General features: G+C 47.7%; 1 protein-coding gene across 3 annotated transcripts in view; it reads right to left on the bottom strand.

Moving 5' to 3' along the window:
- Window positions 1-23,342, bottom strand: part of GARNL3 (GTPase activating Rap/RanGAP domain like 3) — a 149,679-nt gene that overhangs the window by 125,884 nt on the left and 453 nt on the right. For 2 of the 3 annotated variants that reach the window (XM_019421089.2, XM_019421088.2), the window contains exon 2: window positions 6,789-6,959. In XM_019421089.2, the coding sequence (XP_019276634.2) occupies window positions 6,789-6,931 (143 nt within the window). In that variant the 5' untranslated portion in view covers window positions 6,932-6,959. Of the gene's footprint in view, window positions 1-6,788; window positions 6,960-23,071; window positions 23,260-23,342 lie in introns of those variants that run through there. The other variant, XM_053908287.1, reaches the window with a different exon arrangement.

Raw genomic sequence — 23,342 nt, 5'->3', positions numbered from 1 at the left:
TGCCGTCTTTTCTCCAGTAAGCCACTCGAGGTGCAAGGTTCAGGGCAATCACCTATGCCTTCTCTCACATCCAGCATCAGATCGGCCACCGGGCCCGGTTCCTGCTGCCTGCACAGTGCCGCTTTTGAAAGTTGACTGTATCTGTGTATTTGTATTTCACTCTCTGAAGAGGGGACACACTCACTTGGTTCAAAACCCAAAGAGCCTAAAAGGCTGTAAGGCTGTAACAGGGAAAGCCTCTCTCTCTCCTGCCCCTTCAACCCCCCATTTCCTCTCACATACCTCCCGGAGACGCTTAGCCATTGACAAAGAAAAATACATATTCCCTCTTCCCTTTTTTTTCACACAAACGGTAGCATGCTATATACAATTCTGCTCTTTTGTTAGTTTTTCATTTAATGTACCTTGGAGATCTTTCCACATCAGCACCAAAAAAAGCTCCCGGATTCTTTCTTATGGCCACAAAGTATGCCGCTGAGCGGATGCATCGTGTATTATTTAACCAGTTCCCTAGGTACTGGTTTTCCATTGTTCGCTACTGCTAACACCGTGGCAGCGCACAGGCTTCTATACGCCATTTTTGCACCTGTGGGCATGTACAGAATTCCAGAATGTCTTTCAATCCCTCACCCCTCCTCTCCTCTCCGTTTCCACGTTCCCTGCGTTAGCTCGGACCCTCATCACTGCAGACAGAAGCCTCCTAGCTGGCACCTCGGCTCTGTCACCCTTCATGTAACACCCAACAAATATTTAGTGAGCACTTTCTATGTGCTACACGTTCCGCTAAGAAAGGGAGGAACAAGAGCGGCAAAGCAAGCAAGCAAGCCAAACCAGACCCTCCGATCTAACGAGACCCACACAAATCCTTGCCTGTCTCAGCATCGTGGGAGCCATAGGAGCTCATCAGTAAACCAGGGCTCTGTGTTTGGAGTCGGTTAAGAATTAGTGACAGGCGTCAGGCAAATGGAAACCAAAATATCCTTCCTGTCAGTCTCACTGGCAAATGTGTGGGCTTCCTACTACTTTCTCGTCCCTCCAGTTTAGACCTTGGCACGAGCCACTTGTGGGATACTTGCCTGAATGGCTGTCAGCAGAATTGCTGTCCCTGGATTGGCGCGCTCGAACAGGGGAGACCGAGGCAGACGAGGACTAAGGTGTGTTTTTCCAAATGGCAACAGGAGAGGAGAGAACACACAAGATCTGCGGGCAACCAAACCCCAAAGGCGAGAGGGGGAAGGGAAGACAAGACAAGCTAGTGGTCCAACCTCTTCCCTCCACAGGGGTGGAGCCGAAGTTTCACCAAAGAAACACGAAGACAGGGGAATAGAATTTCCCCGGACAGCAAACCGAAAAGCTTACCTTCTAGCACTGTGTTTTAAATTTACATGGCCCTTCATTCAGGAACAGACTAGGTCTCTCAAGGCTTGTGGAAGCTGTTTTAAAATGTCTAAGTACAGGGGTGCCTGGGTGGCACATTTGGTTATGTATCCCACTTTTGGTTTCAGCTCAGGTCATGATCTCACAGTTCATGGGATCGAGCCCCATGTCGGCCTCTGGACTAACAGCACAGAACCTGCTTGGGTTTTTCTCTCTCTCTCTCTCTCTCTCTCTCTCTCTCTCTCTCTCCCTCTCCCCCTTCCTCCCCCCCCCCCCCCGCTCACATGCTCTCTCAAAATAAATAAATAAATAAGACTTTTTAAAAATGTCTAAGTACAAAACTGCCTAAAATAGTTGTATGATGCCTTGAAGACAAACTCTTCCAAATACATGGTCACTTGCCTCAAAAGATCAAAAAGTAAACCACTGCCAGTTCAGCCTAGTGAGGGGGACATAGAGTTGGAATTACACGTTGTAAGCAATCCAACTTTTTGGTAGTATATTGTAATGAATCCTAGGAAAGACTATAAAAGAGAATTCGCAGGTAATTCAAAGGGGATTAAAAACTCTTCAAACCTTCTTCCCTCCCCTTCTGGCTGACGTCTGTTTAAGGCAGAATGGCCCTCAATAGCCATCTTTCTATAGCTTTCCTGAGTTTTCCCCTAAGGCACTGAGCTGAAACAGGTCTAGGAAGAAATTTTACCTCATTTGGGGTCAGTAATAGTCCTAAAACAAGGTTATGAGTTCAGAGAAGTGGGGATTGCAGAATCTTGCAGTGTGCCTCCTGCCCTCCCTTCCCAACCAAAAATGTGTTATTCTCCAAAGTGCCCCACAGCTCCCCAATCATCACATTCAACTGTCAGATTGCAGTTCGATCTGCAAACTTTTGGTCGCATTTGACACCTTAATCCAGCCACCTGAGTGCCACCTAGTTCTAGGGATTCCAGTTAAACAGGTTCCGTGAGCCACATTTTTGAAAACATGTCCTAAGTTATTTTTGTGATCAGTCACAGACCACTCTATGTCTTGAAACCCCTCCGCTGGTTTCTGTGACCCATTTGAATCCTGTTCTCCTACATGCAGACCATCCTTTTCTTCTCCAAGGCTGCTCTGCTCACCAGGGTAAACAAGAACTATCTTCGCTTCCCCTGGCCGTACACTCACCCACAAAACCAGGCATGGACATGTGGCTCAGACTGGCCAACTACAGTCCTTCCCCAGGGTTCTTTTAACGGATGGGAAAGATCTTTCCTCTTAAGTTGTGTGCTGCCTGAGATCACACTGCCTGCTACATGGTGACAACTCACAGACAGTAGGAGACAATGGGGCCAAGAGGCACAGAGAAGCAGGGCTAAGAACAATGAGAATGTAAGGACTAACAAGAGAGCTGGACTGACTTGGCAGCATTTGAGTCCTTGGATCCAGCCATCCCTGAAGCCAGATCTGTCCCTTTCCTTAGTTTGGTTACGTGAACCCAAACGTTCTCCTTTTTTGGCCTAAACTAATTTGGGTTGGGTTTACATAACTTACAACCAAGAAGACACATCCTAGTCCATCTCTTAACTGGCTCCTGGCCTCATTGCCGTACGTAGCTGTGAAATTAACTTTGCCAAAGTGGGGCTCCAACCATCATTTGCGTGTCTCCAACACCATTCAGAGTCCCCCAGTGGCCCAGGGATTACGTACAATATCTTTCACAATATGTCCCCCCGCCCCCCAGTCTGACTTTCCAGACTTCCTACTACTGTACCACACAAGAGGCAAACCAAGTTCTGGCCATCTAAAATATCCTCCTCTCCCTTCTCTACCTGTTAAAATCCACTTAAGAAAAAGAGAAGGAAGGGAAGTTCTCCTTTTCAAGGTCTACTTCATATTATTCTGAGAAGACTTTTCGAAGTACCTCGTGCCCTCAGAGATGTAACTGTACCCCTCTTCAGTACTGAAGACATTTACCTAATGATCTTTGTCTTTTGTCTTATTCTGTCTTGGATTTTGTGCTGTATCCTCTCAGGGTCCTCTTGTTAATGGCAAGACCAATCACTCAGTGGCCTGAGTCAAAACTCAAAGGGTCACTCACTCACACACACCCCCACCCACATATATACCACTCTAATCTTCCTCTCCAATACTGCTTGAATCAATCCCATGGTTCCTGCCACTCATTAGAACCCTTCTATCAACCTCCCTGGCCACTCTAATAGGGCCCCACACCACCAGCCTTATCCTACTGCAACCAAGCTGCCCCTCAACACCAGTCGCTTTTCCAATAGGCAAATCTGATTATGCTATGCCCCATCTTAGGGACTCAAGACCAAACTTCTTAGTGGGTGGTTAAGCCTTGCCACTCCCCAGGGGGAAAGTAGGCTTCTACCTATTTTCTCAGGCTCACCGCCAGCCAGGCTCACCGGCCAAACAAGGCTGTTCATAGTTCCCCAGACACCCAGCGTGCTTTAATGCCGCTGGACTTTGCACATGTGGTCACCTCTGTCTGGGGAGGCCTCTCCCACCTCTGCCTGGCAAAGTTCTCACCCTTCAAGTATTTCCTCCACTGGGAGATCTCCTTGGACTGCCCTAGGGAATAGCGCTTTCCTCAGCCCCCTTCATCTGGAAGGAGAGGCTTTCTTTGCATCCCCAGTACCTGGCACAGGGCCCTGCACAGCACATGGGTACTCAGTGAATTGTTTGACATCAGAATATGTCCAGATTGGTGTCCAGATTGGTGACCGTTATATTCTTCACTTGAATATGTATACATATATATTCATATATATCAAGATGCCTGTGCATGCGGACATTCCATAAATACTTTGCTGCTGACTGCATGGCTGAGCACCCTGAGGTTAGGAAATTGGCATTGGAGCTGGGCAAACCTAGGTTCAAATCTCTGCCTAGCCACAAGCTGTGTGCCCTGGACATGTCTCTTAACCCTTCTGGGCTTCAGCTCTCTTATCTGTAAAATGGAGTTAACAATGGCCACCTCGTCGGTTTTTCATGAAGACCATAGGAGAAAACGCATTTAGGATGTTTGCACACATGTCTACGCCCATACCACCCTGAACACGTCCGAGCTCGTCTGATCTCAGGAGCTAAGCAAGGTCGGGCCTGGTAGGTACTTGGACAGGAGGATCTTTGCACAGGTGCCTGGTACACAGGTCATCAATAAATACTGTTGAATGAATGAGTTAATGAATGAATGAGTTAATGAATGAATGAGCAGCCCACAGAAAGGCAGCGGTTCTTAAAGACCTATCTTTACACATCTTTCTAGCCCGTTTTCCAGAGAACCCAACATGTGGTTCCCGGTAGATCAGTTTCAAGTCCTGCCGCTGAGTGCTCACCCTCTCCTTCTGGCTGCAGCCTGGCCAGCAAGGTTGCCGCCAATCACCAGGACTTGGTCCCACCCTTAACCAGATAACTCACCAATAGGGCCTTCCAGGTGCCAACAGTGGGCGTTTTTTTTTTTTTTTTTTTTTTTTTTTTTTTTTTTTTTTACGTCTCATAGGCTCTCTTGCAGTCTTGCCCGCCCCTTTGCCTGCGTCATGCGCGCAGAGCACTGTGGGGCTTGAAGTCTATAAGAGGCGGAGCCGGTCGTGCCCCTGGGTGCCAGGGCTCTGCCCCGAGCTCTCTCGAGACACGTGAGCTGCCCTTCTCTCCGCCTCACCCTCGATAGATGGAGGGTCTACCTTGCCAGCAACGGGATCATTTTGCTCTGATAATTCAGTGTTTACTGAAATTTTAGATTTCAGTTTCAGATTCAGTTCTCATATTCTCATGAACGGGCCATTTATGGAAGGTATGGCGGTCGCTCTGAAAAGCCCGCGGTGACTCCCGACCTGCCCTGGTTTCCCTGGAGAATCCACTACAGAACTAGCAATCATGAATTTTTCTAAACAGTGTGAACCTTGTACTTTTTACACTGCATTATCTCTTAAGATTATAAAAGCTATCAAAGGCTCCCTCCCCAATTGCCTAAGATATAAAGTTCAGAGCCCTTAGCTAGGCATATAAGCTGCCTGACAACTATTTTGTATTCATTTCATTACGTGTGGTCACTTTTGTAAAAGCAGCGTTTCTCAGCCTTTGCCGCATATGAGAATCACCTGGAGAGCTGCATAAAGTATTGGTATTTGTGTCCTACCTAGACCTCAGAATCTGGGAGGAGTGGGTGCAGGCTTCTTTGTTCTTAAAGTTCCTGGGGGATTGAGTCTCATGGGCAGTCAGCCTTAAGAGCCACTGCTCTGATGCCTGTCAAAACTGCAGGAACATACTTTTCATGGATGTGAGCCTTTGCTCTGTAGCTCTCCCTGTTTAAAGAGGACTTCTTCCCCTGTTCCTGCCCTCATCCTGCCAGGCTGATCTCAACTGTTTTCCCTTTTCTTCCCTGTGCCCCAGCCGAGTACTTACTCCTAAAGCACTTTAATACATGGTTCTTTTCAAGCAAGACTGGAGTTATTTGGTTACTTGTCGGTCTCCCTGGATAGGCTCTAAGTTCTGTGAGTGCCAACAGAAAAAAAAGAGTCCTCTTTTGCTTATTCCAGAGCCAGTGAATCAGAATCTCTCGGGTGGGGCTCAGGCAAAAGTTGTTTACCAGCCGCAGGGATTCTGACTCCTGCCTCCAGCTAGGAATTAGCTTCCCAAAAGCCCTGGGTATAGCGCATAGTGGTAAATATTTGTCATATTGAATTGATGAGGCATATTGTTCGTTTTTTAAGTCAATCATGTTGTTGCACCTGGTCGCCTCTGATTCCCCTAGAGAACCAAGCACCATGTCTCGTATTCTCTTCTCCATTCACTCATTCATTCATCCAACAGGTATTTTTGGTAGATCATAACAAAGCCTTGGGGATTCAGAAGTAAACAGGAAAACCCAGTTATCACCCTCTGGGATGCGAGCCTACTAACACATTAGCTATGGTATAATTATTATCATTTTTCAGTAATATTGGATTCTTTTCCCTTTGTATTCAAGGGTAAGGAAACGGTCTTATTCTCTTATATCCCCAGGATGCTGCCGGCACACAGAAGGCATTCTGTAACTGTTTGCTGAATCAAGGCAACACATAGCACTTGTCACCATTTGTAAATATTTATTTGTGCGACTATTTGATTCATGGCTATCTGTCCCATGAGCTGCAAACCCCTGGAAGACAGGGACTGCATCTATTTTGCTCACCATGCCTGACACAGGGCCTGGCCGGAGTGGGTGCTCAGTTTCTAGTGCTAAGTAAATAAATAATACACGAGTAAGGCATCACTAAGAACAGAAATTCCCCAACCAAACATCCGCTCCCCCCTCCCTCCCTTTTCTCCCCAAAAAGATAGAGTACTTTCTTCCTGTGCATTAAAGGATTTCAGGTTAGAGTGAGCATGAGCCCGAGCCCAAACAGATGATGTTTCTTTTACTTACTTACAGGTTGACCTGGGACTCTACTTCAGGGTCTTTTGTTGGCCACATCTGAAGAGGCGGGATGCCAAAGGAGAGTGATGACTTGGCTTTCCATAGAAGCGTTTGTGCCATCTGACTCCCGCAGGACCCCTTCGTCAGCGGATCCATCGGTGGGCCTGGAGGCTGGGGTGCCGAGCTGAAGCAGAAGGAGTTGGGAAAGGCACTGAGAGCAGAGGAGTGGCAGGCCGATCACTGGCCTACTCTGACACTGTCCCCTAGAGGCCAGCCCCATTAGGAAGTTGGGGGAGGGGGGCGAAGCCAAGGCACTTGCCAGACCCAGATGCCCCACCGAGACAGTAGCACCCCCTCGCTGTGCGGAGGTGATGCCTGGGCGCACTGGGGGAGGAGTGCGCCCCAGGACCCACGCAATCCTCTCACATCCCTCAGTACTAAGCGAAGTCATCCACTGTGTCAAGAGCCAGTGGGGTCTAAGGTAAAAAGGAGGACCAGTGAGCATGCAAGCTGTCACAAACTCATTCAGAAAAGGAAACATTTGCGCCCCCCCCCCCCCCCGGGTGGCTCAGTCGATTAAGCTAAGTCTTGATTTCGCCTCAGGTCATGATCTCGCAGTTTGTGGGATCGAGCCCCATGTTGGGATTCTCTCTCTCTCTGCTCCTGCCCCGCTTGTGCGTGTGCTCTCTCTCTCAAAATAAGCTTTGAAAAAGAAAGAAAAAAAAAAAAAGGCCACCTTCATTCAGTAAGAGAAAGCTCTGCCTAAAGTGCTTCTGGAGAATCACCAAAGGAGGGACCTCCCGGCCATCACTGTGTGAGTCCAGGAGTGCGTGGGTCTTCTCTCCTCATTTCCAATTAAAATATGCAAAAAAAAAGCCACTAAAAGGGCCTATACTCGCAACAACACTGTAGATGAAAAGAACCAAATCCACACTTCAAGACTAAAAGCATACACAGTACCTAAGCTGCAAAAGCCTGTCGAATCAAGTGGCACACAGGAATAAATCGAGAAATGGGTTCCTGCAACCTGTCTGGCTCCTTTCTCTGATGACACAGCGAGGAAGGTGGGAAAGGTAGCTGTGGGAGGAAGGGGCGGCTCTGTGAGAGAAAGGGGGGTATCTCTGCTCCCGACTGGCCTTATCTTCTGAGCCAATTAGCAGCCTTCTTCACTCACCTCTACTTCTAGTGACAAATAAGCAAACAAAATCCAATTGCTCGGAAATGCAAAAGTAGAAATAAAAAGCTATCTGAGATGACGCTGTGGCCAAAAGGGCCTCTTCATAATGCCTTCTCAGTAAAGACTGTGACAAGGCCGAGCGCAGAAGGCCTGCTGGCTCAAGCAGCATCATCAATGAGGAAGAGGCATCTGCACGGGGAACCACCATCCTGCCGCGGACTGGATGCCAAGAGAAGGGAGTCTATACAGGCTGGCGGTGTGGAGCCAGACAGGCGCTGCCCACTCGCAAGCTGCTACAGTGGTACCAGTGAGGCTGCAGGGACGTTAAAAAAGAAAAAAGGTCCGCCGTTGCCAGGTCGCCCTGGCATCCTCCTTTGTGAGCCATGACCCAGCTTCCCCCCTGTGGCTTCCTGGCCCCGGGGAGCCCACAGGCTGCATACCTGAGCCAGACTTCCAGATAATCTTAGCCTAGGATGTCTTTAGGCTATTTATCTCGGCACCAACCGGACAGACACCAAAGGCCCAAGCCTTCCACATCTGACAAACGGCAAGAAACAAGGATCTCTGATGTTATCAGTTGTTCTTTACTCAGTGAGACGCGCCCCCCCCCCCCCCCAGTCTTCTGAAACCCAGACTCCCTAGAATTTATGGCTGCCTTAGCAATAAACTAACCAACCAACCAACCAACCATGAAGCAGGGCTTCCCGGTGAGAGATACAATTTTTGTTTCCTTTTGAACCCTCCAGACTTTTTAAATTACAGAAAAAAAAAATTACTTATATGCAAAAGATTTATTAAGATTGTGCTCCTAGGGGCACCTGAGTGGCTCAGTCGGTTAAACATCTGACTCTTGATTTTGGGCCCGGGTCGTGATCTCATAGTTCGGGAGTTTGAGCCCCACGTTGGGCTCTGTGCTGACAGCGTGGAGCCTGTTTGGGATTCTGTCTCTTTTTCTCTCTGCCCCTCCCTTGCTCGTGCTCTCTTTCTCAAAATAAATAAAAATAATCTTAAATTTTTTATTTTAATGTTTATTTTTGAGAGACAGAGAGAGTGAGCGAGAGAGAGAGCGAGCATGCAAGCGAACATGAGCAGGGGAGGGGCAGAGAGGGGCACACAGAATCCAAAGCAGGCTCCAGGTTCTGAGCTGTCAGCACAGAGCCTGACACGGGGCTTGAACTCACGAACCATGAGATCATGACCTGAACCAAAGTCGGATGCTTAACCGACGAAGCCACCCAGGTGCCCCCCTAAAAATAAACTTAAAAAAAAACAAAAACAAAAAAAGCGCACTCCTAAAAGAAGCCCACAAAGGAGTGGAGGAAGCAAGGCAGGGCCGTGAGGTTTCATTTGCAGGCAAAGTCCTCTGAGGGGACAGCTTCAGGTTGGGTGAGCTGGGCTGTCCAAAGTGGCCACCACTTGCCACATGGGACAACTGAGTAACTGAAATGTGGGCAAAGTGAGATGTGGAAGCATGAAATACACATTGATTTCAAAGAGTTAATACACATACAAAAGGATTTTGGACATTTCATTAATCACTTCTAGATTGATTACATGGAGATAAAATTCTGTTACTAGAATTAATTTTAAAGTGGCCACTAGAAAATGTAAAATCACCTATGTGGCTTGCTTTAGATTTTGGACAGCACCTCAGCTGTCCCGCCTGAGAGAAGGAGCTGAGGGCCAAAGGTGGGGTTGGAGCAAACCCCCAGGTACGCGGAGCCCTGCACGAACGCACAGAGCAGCTACAGAGGAGCGAGGGCAGCGCATCTAAGAGGAGGCAAGGCTGGTGTGGGTGTTGGAGCCACAGTGCACCGAAGAGGGGAGGGGAGAAGGGCCCAGAAATAGTGAGGGGACCTGGCGGGGTACCTGACTGTGCCCACAACATCCATGTCCACTCCCTTCCTGCTTCCAGTTACCAGAGCGGTGGATCCGTAGGGCTCCTTTCTCTACCTGTCTGCAAAGCTTGGTGGGACGTTTACATATGCAGACCGTGCAATATTCTGGCACTTTTCTACCTAAACACACTCTTAGACACCTCTGTAAGTCAATCACTACAGGTACATCTTTTTTTTTTTTTTTTTTTTTTTTTAATTTAAGCAATGTCTACACCCCAAGTGGGGCTTGAACTCATGACCCCAAGATCAAGAGTTGCATGCTTTTCTGACTGAGCCAGTCAGGTGCCCCTACAGGTACATCTTTAATACGGAATATTATAGAATGAGATAAACCTTATATACGGCTTCCATTCAACCTTTTAGTTTACTTTAACCTTTAAAGACTTAGATTCTTTCATTGTCTTAGCATGTGATTCTCTAGCCCTTGACTCTTTAACGTTGCTTAAAAATACTTAAATGCTAGCTCTTTTAGATTTTGCCAACCAATTGTATCCGTTTGCCAGAACTTTACCCTTCGAGTTTCGCTTTTTAACCTTTCGGCTACTTCTTGAGCTTCATTTTCTAACTGTTCAAATTCTGTCTCGTCACCGGTCCGTGTTAATCCTTTCATTCATTTGTTATCTTTTTTAGGTTTAACTTCCCAATTTTAAAAAAAATGTATTTTCCTCTTAATCTCCTGACATTTTATCTTTATGGTCTCGCTCCTTAATATAGTTAGCAATTGAGGAACTTCTTGGAAGGATGGCAGAGTAAGTGTGCTTTGGCATAATTCCTTGGAACCCGTGGAAGTAAGCAAAAATAGTCCAATATATAGAAACTTACTGAAATAAGAGAATGGCCAAACTCCGTGCTCTGAAGATCCGCCATACACAGTATGTGTGGACGAATTTGAAAGCGAACACCGCGTTCCACCACCTTACGTAAGGTGAGGGAGGTGAGCAAGAATGTTCTAAAGGCCTGACAATACCTGATTTGGGGGAATGAGGACTGGAAGCCTGGGCAAGACTGGGAAGAAGCTGTTTCTTCTCACTCTTTCTCTGTCTCTCTCACGTCCACTGCCTCAGCATGCTAATAAGAAGGGCTGGCCTAATCTGAGGAAAGGCTGAAGGCGGGAGGAAAAAGTCTATCTTAGGAGCCATTTGACCCTCTTGAAAGACATTAGCCAAAAGTACACTGGAGTCCACCACAAGAAGGCCCGCGAGTCATGGGAGGTGACGCTGACCCAGGCCCCCTTTGGAGGGGCCTGTTTGCCCTGGAAATTCCAGGCGAGTCCTGCCACGGGCTCACAAACACCACAGGCACGGGGGCTGGCAGATGGGAACAAGAGCCCGAGGAGAGAGGAAAAACAGATGGCACATTCCCACGGTCTCTGGACTCTTCCTGCTTCCTGAGGAGCATCGAGGCCAGACCTCCAGCTCCAGCTCTGACAGAGAAGACGCACCGTTGCTCAGAAGACTAGGGAAGGGAGTCGAGGTAAATCTGCCCACGTTATTAATGGTTAAACACAGACCCGGACAGAACTGCTTCAATTCTGAAAGGGACAGGCAGGAACAAACCAGCCCAGGACCTATGAAAAAAACATTTGCCAAAGGCAGATGAAGAGGACAGACCAGAAGATTTTTAACAGGTATCAGATGAAAACATGTTAACAGCTTTGTTTTCTCAAACAAAACAAAAAAACAACAAAACAACAAGAACTCTCTCAAAACAAACGATCAAATAACACAACAGACAGACTTCATATGGCTCTAAGGTAAAATGCCCTAGAACTGTGGCTGGGAAAAGGCTGATTCAGTGTCCTTGAGCTTCCTGGGAGGGAGATGGGCCCGAAGGAGAAGAAAACAGGTGCTGGTGAGCAAACCTCTGGGAGGGGGCCTTTGGCAGGTGCCTGGGTTTTTACGCAGAGCAGCCCTCAGAAACAGTTTACAGTTTTCCCCTCTCAGGTTGTAACTCCCAAGCCCTCAGTGTGCCTTGAGTGTTAGTGTCGTGAGTCTTAAGGGATGTGAGTAGAGACATGTGGACTGCTTCACAGTGAGCTCTCTGCTGATGGCCTCGAGGAAGCATCAGCAGCCATTGAGCGGAACTCAGCCGGGCGCCCCAGGTGGGGACCAGCAGCTGCGGTGGCTGAGGCCAGGCCCTGTCCGTGATGCAGCAAGAAACAGACCACGGAAGGACACCACTGGGGCACCAGCACTGTCTCCAACGCTGGGAGGCAGACCCCCAAAGGCAGCAGCAAAATGACATAAAAGGCAACAAGGTCTCAGTTCTGGCTCCTTCGAAGTGGCTGACCTCCCCCTCGGTGCAGGCTGCGCTGATCACAGAGCTTCCGCTGACATCCCAGGAGGAACCTGGAAGCCTTCTGAGAGCCACACCCACTCCCATGAGCCCTTGATCTGACACATTAATCCTTGCTCTGATTGTTGGCTGAAAACAACCTCAATCAAGCACACATCATCATTCTTGCCTCTCTTCAAATCAACGTCAGCTTTTGGGGTCTGAGCTGGCTCAGCAGTCAAGGGAGGGAGCGGAGCTTGGGGCATGGGAAGGCAGAATCCCTCTGTCTGCAAACGTTATACATTTGTTCACTGGTACCTTGTCTCCTCCCTCCACTAGAATGTTCTCTCCATGAGAGCAGGAGCCCCACCTGTCTTATTCACTGGGTATCTCCGGTGCCTAGCAAACAGAAGTACTTGCTATTTGCTGAATGAGGAGGTAACCATGTGAATACAAAACCACGAGGGAAATACTCGCTTGGAATAGGGAGACTATGTCAGACTATTTTGGCCTTTCTTGAATGAGGGCACACTGGTGGCTTGAATCAGACCGCTGTGGGACCTGCTCTATTTCTTTGCCCATCTCTGACAGGCAGCTACTTTGTGAGCATTGTGACAAGTGCATGGAGCAAAGACGATCCATCTGCAAGACATCAATCCAGGCCTGATATATGGCACTGACACTGGAAAATACTTAATGGCTGGCAGCCCCTCTAAAGACACTTTCCTCTCCTGTCATAAGATGCAAGATCGGTACTTACGCCCTCACTTCCATTTGTGCTACTGTAGAATCATTGACACGGAGAGTTGGCAAGTCTACTTCAGCCAGCTAGCTGAGGGCTGATTTCTCGTTTTTACCTCCGTACAGGAACCCTCACTGGCTTGCTACTAACTTTTGATCCACGTGTCTAATTGATTTTTGCCGCGATTAAAGAAAGATGCTGTTTGTGGCAGTCCCCGTGGAATGACTTACTCAATACCCATCGCAGCCCCATTCCGGTGCGCAACAGTTAGAAAGCCGGAACGTCAACGTCCTACCCTTCGTTGCAGTTCAGAGTTCTGCAGATGAATTCGATTCCACAAATCAGATGCACTCACGAGAGCCTCTCCCTCAGAACAAAGTCTGGAGGATTCATAAAGAGGATACGGGGCGCCATCTTGCTTTCAGAGATCATGACAGAGCTGTTGTGGTTCTGGAGTCAGCAGCTTCTTGAATCTATAGCTTTCTGAAGCCTCAGTGGCAGCTTGGGGATCAAAGCAGAGTCGGTAGCATGGCTCTGCAGCCAGCTAAGGTGGTGACAGCTGCTTGACCCGTCAGCTTCTTGTTATCAATGGCAGCCTTCCTGGTCAGGGCAGAGCACAGTGGTTCTGGGGCCTAGGAGCTATTCCTGGGGGCTCCCGGACTCCCAGACTCCCAGACTGGAGTCTGCTATCCACCCTGCCCACAACTTTGTGAGCACTCACTTCCCCGTGCCACAATTAAATCTCATTCTGCTTATACCAGGTAGAGAGGACTCTGTAGTCTGCAAGCGATTCCCGAATGATAGGCCTCCGAGAGGGATGTTTATCAGATTGGATTTTGAGCTGAATGGTTCATGCGACCCTGTGCAGAGTGTGGAGCAGGGCGAGAGTTTCTTCTGTGGGGGTTGTAATGGTGGGTATAACCTTCAGTGGCAACAACGTAAGACTGGACTTTTCTGGAATATGTGGAAATTCTGCCTTTTGAATATAAGAGAGAGCGTGCTTAGAGCACTAAGCCGTTTCTGCTCACACAGCGAAGAAGTGCTGAAGGACAAGCAAAAGGACAGCATGCTAATTGGAGGTGCTTCTCAGGTCACTGCTGGAGGTGGGTAACGATTATGCTATCCCTGTCCCTGACCAGCTTAACACTGCTTTGCGTCTTTTCAAGTGTGCCACCAAAAACTGGTGTATCCACAAGTGTACTGAAAACACAAAAGAGTTGAGAGATACTAGTCTGACCTATAGATGCTTTAACATCTCCAGTAATACAAATTTTGCTGCATCTTGAAGCAAGCCGTGCTAGCATGGGGCGTCCTGACTGCTGGAATGGACTTTCATGTATCGAGCCCAATCTGTTTTATTATCCCTCATACCCACTGTGATTTTAGGTCTAGCCCAGGGCCATACACAGAGTGGAGTGGGCCCAATTCCTTTTTCATTTGACACGCTTTCAAATCTGGGCAGGCAGCTATTATAGCCTCTGTGAATTTTCTCTTTATCACGTAAAACACCCTCCCCCGCTACTGAAATCTTTTCTCTTTACTGGATCGGTCCCATCGGACATAAACTTCTTTTTAAAACAAAAGCAAAAGCAGAAAACCCCAAATCAAAACCAAATAAAACCAACCAACAATTTTTCAACTCGTAGCCCTTCCACGCCAGAGGAGAGCTCACCGTATTCATGGTTTCTAGTCCCTTTCCTTGATCTCTTGAAGTCAAGCCAGGGTGACTTTCTCTCCGCTGTTCCAAAGAAACTGTTCTTGTCAAAGGCCACCAATGACCCCACGATGCTAAACCCAACAGTCAGTTCTAAGTTCTTTCTCTTGTTTGACCTATCAGCAACATCTGACACAGAGAATCATTACCCACCCCCCCCAACCAATTTTTTTTTAAATTACATCCTGTATCCGTGACACAATGGTGTCACATTTAACTCTCCAAGTCTAAATTTTAGTTGGGATTTATGCGAACAGTTCATGGAAGTCCATCAAATTACAGTCGTCCTTTCTGACTAATGTTTAGTTAGTGATTCCTTTTTCCTAAAGTCTTCTGGTATCCTTCCCCCCCCCCCCCCCACACCCATTTGTTTCCTTCTCCTATTTCACGGTGATTCACAGTTGCAGTGAGGGAACAAACAAAAACCTTAATGGACGCTTTCACAAACTTCCTACCCCAAATCCCTATCTGTGCTATCCAGCGAGGGAGCGGCAGAGCCCATGTGGCTGCTGAGCACTTGAAATGTGGCTGGTCTCCACTGAGATGCCGTGAGTGTAAGATACACACCAGAATTCGAAGAAAGTACCAAAAGAAAAAGTAAATGATCTTCGTTATTTTTAATATTGATTACATGTTAAAAGGGTCACGTTTTGGATATAGTAAGTTAGCAAAAATAAAAACTGTTAAAATTAATTTCACCTGTTCCTTTTTACTTTTTAAGATATGGCGACCACAGGGGGTGAGTCAGCCTGGCTTACTCAGTCGGTAGGGTACGTGACTCAATCTCAGGGTTGTGAGTTTGAGCCCCGTGTTGGACACGGAGCCTACTTAAAAAAAAAAAAAAAAAAAGATATGGCTCCTAGAAAACTTTAAATCCCATTTGTAATTCTACACACTTGCTATGCTATGACCAGAAGAAGCCACTCGCTTCTTTTCACTTAACGTCTACGAATATCCTCGGTATCTTTCCAACTCAGAAAACAGAGATTGACGTCAATCTTTTTAATCTTTTTGGCATCAAATTATTAGCGTTATATTGCTATGCTCCCAATGGCTTTTTTTTTTTTTCTTTTTTACTTTCACAAGCAATCCTGCAGGAACAGGAACAGCCTTTAACACAAACCTCCTTCGGCAGCGACACCTCGTTGCTAACCCGCATCTGCCTCCTGTCCTCCAAGATCCTAGCTCCAGAGACAAGCAGATGTGTGGCTCATATTTTCCCACACCCCTGCACTTGCATATGCTGCTTTAGAAATTTTTTTCCCTCAGGAAAACCAGCAGTGAGTCTCACTGTACAGGCCAAATGTCTAATAATTTTCTTATAGCACTGTCTGTCAGGCTCCATCTCTGCTCAGATCTTTAACTCTGGAAACCAGACAACCAAACATAATTTCTCATATTAACCTTCTAAAGCAAAATGAATTTGACTATTGTCTTCCTCTGAGAAAGGAAGCTGGTTTGCATTAACTTAAACTCTTGGTGAATAATAAAACTTGTTTTTTTCCCTTCTCTTAGGAGAACAGACATAATATGAAAATTAATTTTCTTCTGTTGGCCCTAAGAGCCCATTATGTCAGCCCAATACAAGACAGCTCTTAATAATCCTTCCCAGGAAGACTGCTGTTTTTCCAAAAGAAAACTGACAGCGGCAGATTTATTTGTGATTAAATACTTAACAGCCCAACACAAACAAAAAGAATAACTACATAATATAGAGGAATGAAGATTATGAAAACAGCCCACATTAAAATAATTGTTTATGAAACTACCTGGGGGAAGAGAGTCTCCTGGAAAAAAAAGAAAAAAAAAAAATCAAAGAATCTCGAAGTCGGGAGAAACACAAGGAAGAAGAAGGCAATACAATGCATAAGAGATAATTGTTCTTTTGTGACCCTATCTTGGCCTTGAAAGCCATGTTCAGGAACAAAAAGCTCTTGTCTTGTATTCTCACAAGGTGTGGGTTATATGCGTTACTAACGAGGAAGCCACTATGTAGGAAGCAATATTTGAGAAAGGAGAAAATATGTTTTCTATTTGTGATTCAAAATCTCTATGTAGGGCTCCGCACCCACTGCGGCTAAACTTAGTAAGCATACTTTCAACACTCAACTAAGGTAGTCTTTTACGACGAGAACTAAAAGATGCAGAAACCCCAATGCTGTGACTCTCGGGTGGCATCGGGGTATCTGTATTTTGAAAAGCTTCCCAAATGTGGTGATACCTTTGAGGGGTCAAACCAGTATCCAGTTCCCTTCTGGCAATAGCACTATGGATTTTCCTTTGGGTAATAACTGCCTCTTGGTCTCTATGGATGGAAGCAATCTAATCCCTCTGTTCTGGGTTGGGCACTTGATCTAGACTCGGCCAATGAGCACGCTTTACCCACTTCTGGCCAAAAAGATTGGTTCAGGGATGAGCATACAACCCGAGAGATACAATGAATGCCAAGCTTGGAAAACATGCCCTAAAACGATTGAAAGAGAGGCACTACCTTTCTGCTGGGATTGTATACTGGTAGAAAGTAAGCCCGCAGCGCCTAGGTGGCTCAGTTGGTTAACTGTCAGACTTTGGGTCAGGTCATGATCTTGCAGTCGGTGGGCTTGAGCCCTGCATTGGGCTCTGTGCTGACAGCTCAGAGCCTGGAGCCTGCTTTGGATTCCGTGTCTCCTCTCTCTCTCTGCTCCTTTCCCACTCGCCCTCTGTCTCACTCTCTCTCTAATATAAATAAACATTTAAAAAATTAATTAAAAAAAAGAAAGTTAAGCCCAAAATGGTTAACTTTCTTTGCCTAAATGCGGAAAGACCTGGAAAACAAAGTCAACCCAGAAAATGAAGAAAGCCTATGGATAACAATATTTGAGCACCTGGGTCTGTCCTACCCCAGGGCTTGCTTGGTTTACTCCAGGATGTTGCAATTGCACGAACCAAGAAGAAAAATTAACCACCGGTAAGGCGCCCATCAGAAAAGATGCAATGCGTTACTAATCCTGCTTGCGGCTACAGAAGAACTGCTTGATGATCACACCGGGGTAGCCAGAGAGGAGTAAGAACCAGTTGACCACTGAGTCTGCACCCCACCATCCAAGCCATCACTTTTTACCTGGCATCAGAGCCACAGGCATTGTTGCTGCAAGCAGCTATGAAAGCAGAATCGTGAATGATTCGTGGTAAACATAATGAGGCAAGCTTTGACTTCATTATTAAGGAAAGGTCACAGAGTTGCCCAATAACAAAAAGCTCGCAGTAGTGGGCTCCTTGACCTTAGACGTAATAAGCAGAAGGTGATCAGCTATGAAGTCTGTTGTAAAAAAAAAAAAAAAAAAAAAAAATTCCGGCAGGGACCTAGCAGGGTGGTTTCCAAAATCTACCCCTGGACCCATAGTACTGTAAGCTTGTTAGAAATACAATTCATAGGAGGTGCCTGGGTGGCTCAGTCGGTTGGGCCTCTGTTCGCCTCAGTCATGATCTCAGGGTTTGTGAGTTTGGGCCCCACGTCGGGCTCTGTGCTGACAGCTCGGAGCCTGGAGCCTGCTTCGGATTCTGTGTCTCCCTCTCTCTCTGCGCACTCCCCCCGGCTTACCCCCCTCCCTCAAAAATAAATAAATAAACATTAACAACAACAACAAAAAAGAATACAATTGATAGACCCACCCAGACCTAGTGAATCAGAATCTGTGGGGGTGGGCCCCAAGAACTGCTCTGAGAAGTCCTCCTAATGATTCTCATATATGTTCGGTTTGAGAACCACCGTATTTGGACAAGAGAGCCTGGTTCCCAAATACAGTTTCCTGAGCCCCATCCCCAGAGATTCTGATTCAGCACATTTGAGGTTGGGCTTGAGAATCCGCATCTCTAACAAGTTGATGCCGTAGGTCCAGAGACCACACTTGAAGAACCGCTGAGAGGCTAACTTAAGTGACGCGTTGTTGAAAGTCTTTGACCTTTAGAATTTGCCTTTCAAATTCAATCCTACACGTTAGTAACCCTAATACTGTGGCTCACGTGTGGTTCGGCTCCATGAAGTGTTGCAGCCAAAATGATAGTAAAGCAATAGAGTCACTTAAAATAACTCTGGTTCATCAAATGTATTTCTCGATCACCACAAAGTCACAAAAGATAATAGATATATTTCTTAAAATACATCTTTGAGGGGCGCCTGGGTGGCTCAGTCGGTTGAGCGTCCGACTTCGGCTCAGGTCACGATCTCACGGTCCGTGAGTTCGAGCCCCGCGTCGGGCTCTGGGCTGATGGCTCAGAGCCTGGAGCCTGCTTCCGATTCTGTGTCTCCCTCTCTCTCTGCCCCTCCCCCATTCATGCTCTGTCTCTCTCTGTCTCAAAAATAAATAAACATTAAAAAAAAAAAACATTAAAAAAATACATCTTTGAGCCACGAAAACAAGAGGGAGACCTATTAGTCTCCCTCATACAAGGTGGGTGAGTTTCTGTACCTCTCCCCTCTAAACACCCCCTGAAAGTTTTTTTATCAGCCAGTTTTCACCACTGCCCTGTGTACCTAGTGTCCTCCTCAATCCCTCTCTTCCTAAATCTGCAGCTCAAAGATGCAAAAAAGCAAGGCAGGACCTTGCTCTGAGGGTAGGGGAGGAGGAGAAATTAAATAAAGCTAGAATTTTAATGAGGCAAGAGGAAGGGAAAGGTTGAGAACTTGCATATAAATGTTAATCATTTTTGTCCATAACAGTTGCCATTTAGTAATGCTCTGTGCCAGATGCTGTTTTTAGTGCTTTGCATAAATCAGTTCACTTAAAGCCGACATCAGAACTGTAAGATAGGTGTTACCGTCATTTTACAAATGGGTTAACCAAAGGTCAGAGGGTTAAGCAACTTGGCCAAGGCCACACACATGACAACCGAAAAGACAGAAACTTGAACCCAGGTGTGTCTCACTCTAAAGCCCTCGTTCTTGAACACAATCTGATACGCCTTCCTAGAAAATGAGAACAAACACATCCAGGGCAAGGGGTTTAACAGCCTAAGTATCTTGCCCTCTGGCCTCCACATTTCCCAGCTGGTCTTTCTCATCGCCACCTGGCTGGATGCCTAACGCCTGGGCCATACCTTCCTCCTTTACATTCATCACGGACTGTGTCTGCCTGCCAGTGAACAGAGCTGACACAGGATATTTAGCAAAGACAGTTGCCATTTTGAAAGTAATGCTTTTTTTCCCGATGTCAACAAGATGATTGAGTAAATATGGTTAAACCAGATTCTGAAAGGCCCTATACACGAGATGGTGGCATTTAAACTTTTTGCACAACAGGAAATGAGAAGTAATTGAGGACTCTGGAGTCAGGGAGGCGAATCTGGCAGCATGCTCACAAGTGAGGCTGAGGCTCTCATCCCTGGTGGTCCGTCAGAATCACCGGCAGAGCCTTCTAAGCACCTCCACACCCCATCACCACCCTGAACTTTCTGGAACAATAGGCCTGCTATAGGGACCCACACACTCATGTGGTTAAGATATATCACAGGTGATGTTTCTTCCCACGGCCCTAATTGTCCATTCTGTCAACCCAATACAAGCCAGCTGTTAATAGTTTCCCTTAAAAGTGACATAATTGGATTAATGAATCAAAGAGGAATTTTGAGAGAGAGAGAGAGAGAGAGAGACAGAGAGAGAGAGAAAGGGAGAATATCTCAAGCGGGCTCCATGCTCAGTGCGGAGCCGGGGCTCAATCCCATGACTCTGGGATCATGACCTGAGCTGAAATCAAGAGTCAGAAGCTCAACCGACTGAGCCACCCAGGCGCCCCGCCGAGGAATATTTTTTTAAGCAACAAAAATAAGAGAAATTGTAGATGAGCATCTGTTTCAAGTTAGCAAATTATTTTCTAATTAAGCACACACAGGAGGAATAAATATATTTGACTAAATTTTTTAAAATAACAAAAACTTTATCAAAAAACATCATGAAGTTAAAAGGCAAATAATGAACCGCAAAAAATGTGCTACATATTTGACCAAAAAAATTAATTTCCTTAATAACGTGCTTCAATAAGGAAAAGATAAACATTCCAAAGGAAAATAGACAAAGTGCATGCAAATGTATTTCATTTTAAAAAGAAATACAAATTATACATAAATATGAGAAAAAAAGTTTCACCTCGCTACCACACAAATAAATTCAAATTAAAAGCAGGGGCCACTTTATAGATGATAATGCCTCGCATTGTGGGTGGGAAAAACAGGCACACATACATGGTTTTGGGAGAACTGTTAAATGGCACGACTTTCTGGTGGGCAATTTGACATTATGCTTCAGAAGCCTTGAAAACATCCCTTTCCTTGGATCCAGTCATTTCCATCACTTCTATAAACTTACCTTAAGGAAATGATTACCTTTTTATGCACAGACTAATGCACATGGATTCACTGTGCCCTTAGTAAGAGTGAAAAACTGGTAAAACACTGCACGCATGATAATAAAAAAAAATGGGCTAAATGAATTGTACTGCAACAAACATAAGTTATTTTTACAATCAGAAAACTGGTAATCATTATTTCTAAGGTTGGCCCGATATTGTCATAGAGTGTTAAATAAGGAAGAAAACCTCTGAAGAAATCATGTAGTCTTTCAGGTGTGAGGTCATGAAGACGAGGGGCTGGGTGGTAAAAGTGAGAAGTCAGAGGGAGAGAAAAATATTCTAAACGGGCACTGTCCAATGGCATAGACGTTAGTCACATGTGGCTACTTAATTCAAATCAATGAAAGTCAAGTAAAACTTAAAACTCAGTTCCTTAGTTGCACTAGCCATATTTCAAGTGCTCAGTAGTCACAGGTAGCCAGTGGCTGCAGTACCCCACCACACAGATCACAGAATGTTCCCATCGTTGCAGAAAGTTCTGTTGGACAGCGCTGACCTAAATGTTCTACCTCAGGCCTGGATCCAGCTTTTGGCTCATCTCTTCAGCCTCATCTTTTGGCACATTTTTTTTTTCCTTCGCGTTCCAACAGCAAGTGTAAGCACCAGAGGGACAGAAAGCGACTTGCCTGGTTCTCCCAGACTAGTGGGGAGACTTGTTATCCAGGTAATTACACACAGCGTTTGCGGGATAGCAGAGAGATTACACAGATTACTGATACAGCACAGAGCTCAGCCTGGGATGCAGGGAAGACTTCCCAGAGCAGGAGGGGACAGGCGTTACCCAAAGAGTAAAAAAAGACTCTTCTAAGTAGACCAAAGAGCAGGAGTAAAGGCACTGATGAGAGAAACGCACAGCATAGGGAACGAATGACCAGCTGGTCAGGCATTGATTCATTCAATAGATAGTAAGTGTCTGTGATGGGCCAGGCCTGAGGCAGGCTCTGGGGACAGAGCAGTGAACACGACTGCCATGGTCCCTATCCTCATGACGCTCACACTCGCCTGGGGGGAGGGGGAGGGGGCAGGCTGTGCCAGGGCCTCCCACCTCACATGAAGGATCCTGGTTTGTCAGCCTAGCTGCTGATTCTTCTTTTCCGCCTCCGTGGGGACCGGAGTCCCACCTCGTATCTTTCTTCATGTCCCCCCACCCCAGCCCCATCACTGCTGTGGGAGACAGTTCTGGAGAGGGGGTCTTGGTTAGACCCCTCCAGCAGCCAGTGAGGATGTGGATCTGAGAGGCGGAAGGATAAAGTCTAGTTGGGAGGCTACTGGAGTCATCTAGAAGAGGCCGGGGGGCCCGGAAAAGGGCAGGGCCGACTTCAGCGAGGCTGCAGCGGGAGAAGGCGCTCCGAGTTAAGAAAATGCCCGCCGAGGGAATGAGTCTGGCAGAGCAGAGCGGGTGGAAGGCGTGTCAGTGGAGCAAGGGTCCAGGGAGGAGAAGGAACGGAACAGGACAGTTACAGGAGAGTTCCCCAGGCCAAACAAGGGAGGGGTCGGGACGGCTCCCCCTGCAGAGGAAAGGCGTCGGCGGGTCAGAGGGGCACCAGGGGCCGGGCGTGTTGGGGGCCACACCGCACGAGGATGGGCGGGGCTGTGAGGCAGCAGGTGTGCGTTACCTACGGAGCCAGGCTGGGGAGGCTGGGGCTGGCCTGGGTCCTGGGGCAGCGCAGAGAGGCTCCCGCAGGAGGGAGACCTCCCCGGGACTTCAGGGGACTATCTCCCAACCTTGTCCTTGAGCATTTTATAAGAGGCGGCACGGCACATTCTCCACAGCCCGAATTCCGCCCGGAGCCCGGCTCTGCTCGGGGCCTGCCTCAGCACCGACGCTTGGGGGGCGTCTCGTCCGGTCTGGATTTCAGACGCTCGCCGGTTCTTCTCTGGGGCGACCCCCCTCCCGCACCTGCCGCTCGGGCGGCCCAGAAGCCCTCGACCCCCGGCCGCTTGGCCCTGGCTCCTGGCCGGATCCCTTCAGACCACCCCCCTCCCCAGCGACCCCTCCCCACACCAGGGTCTCGCAGCCCTCGGTCCCCCCAGGGTGCCCCCCACCCACCACGTGGCCGGGTCCCCGCTTCCGCCCTCCCGGCCGCACCCCTCCCCAGCCGCTGTACCTGGGGCTCTCAAAGCTGCACCCCCTGCGCCGCAGCGCCGCCCTCTTCTGCCGCAGAAGCGCAGCGGCCGCCCCGCCGGGCTCCGGCTCCATCGCCCCGGGCGGGGGCCGCGGGCTCGGGCGCACTCGGGTGGGCTCGGGCCTCGGCGGGGCTCGGCGGGACGCTCGGCTCGCACGCCGCAGCCCATGCCCCGCCCCGCGCGCCTCCGCCGGGCCCAGGCCCCGCCCCTGCCCCACCCCGAACTTCAGTCCAGCCCACTCCGTGACCGGCA

This window comes from Panthera pardus, unplaced genomic scaffold (genome assembly GCF_024362965.1).
Source record: "Panthera pardus isolate Hobbes unplaced genomic scaffold, ASM2436296v1 HiC_scaffold_20, whole genome shotgun sequence".
NCBI classification, from domain to species: Eukaryota; Metazoa; Chordata; class Mammalia; order Carnivora; family Felidae; genus Panthera; species Panthera pardus.
This window is presented reverse-complemented; position numbering and strand designations above follow the sequence as displayed.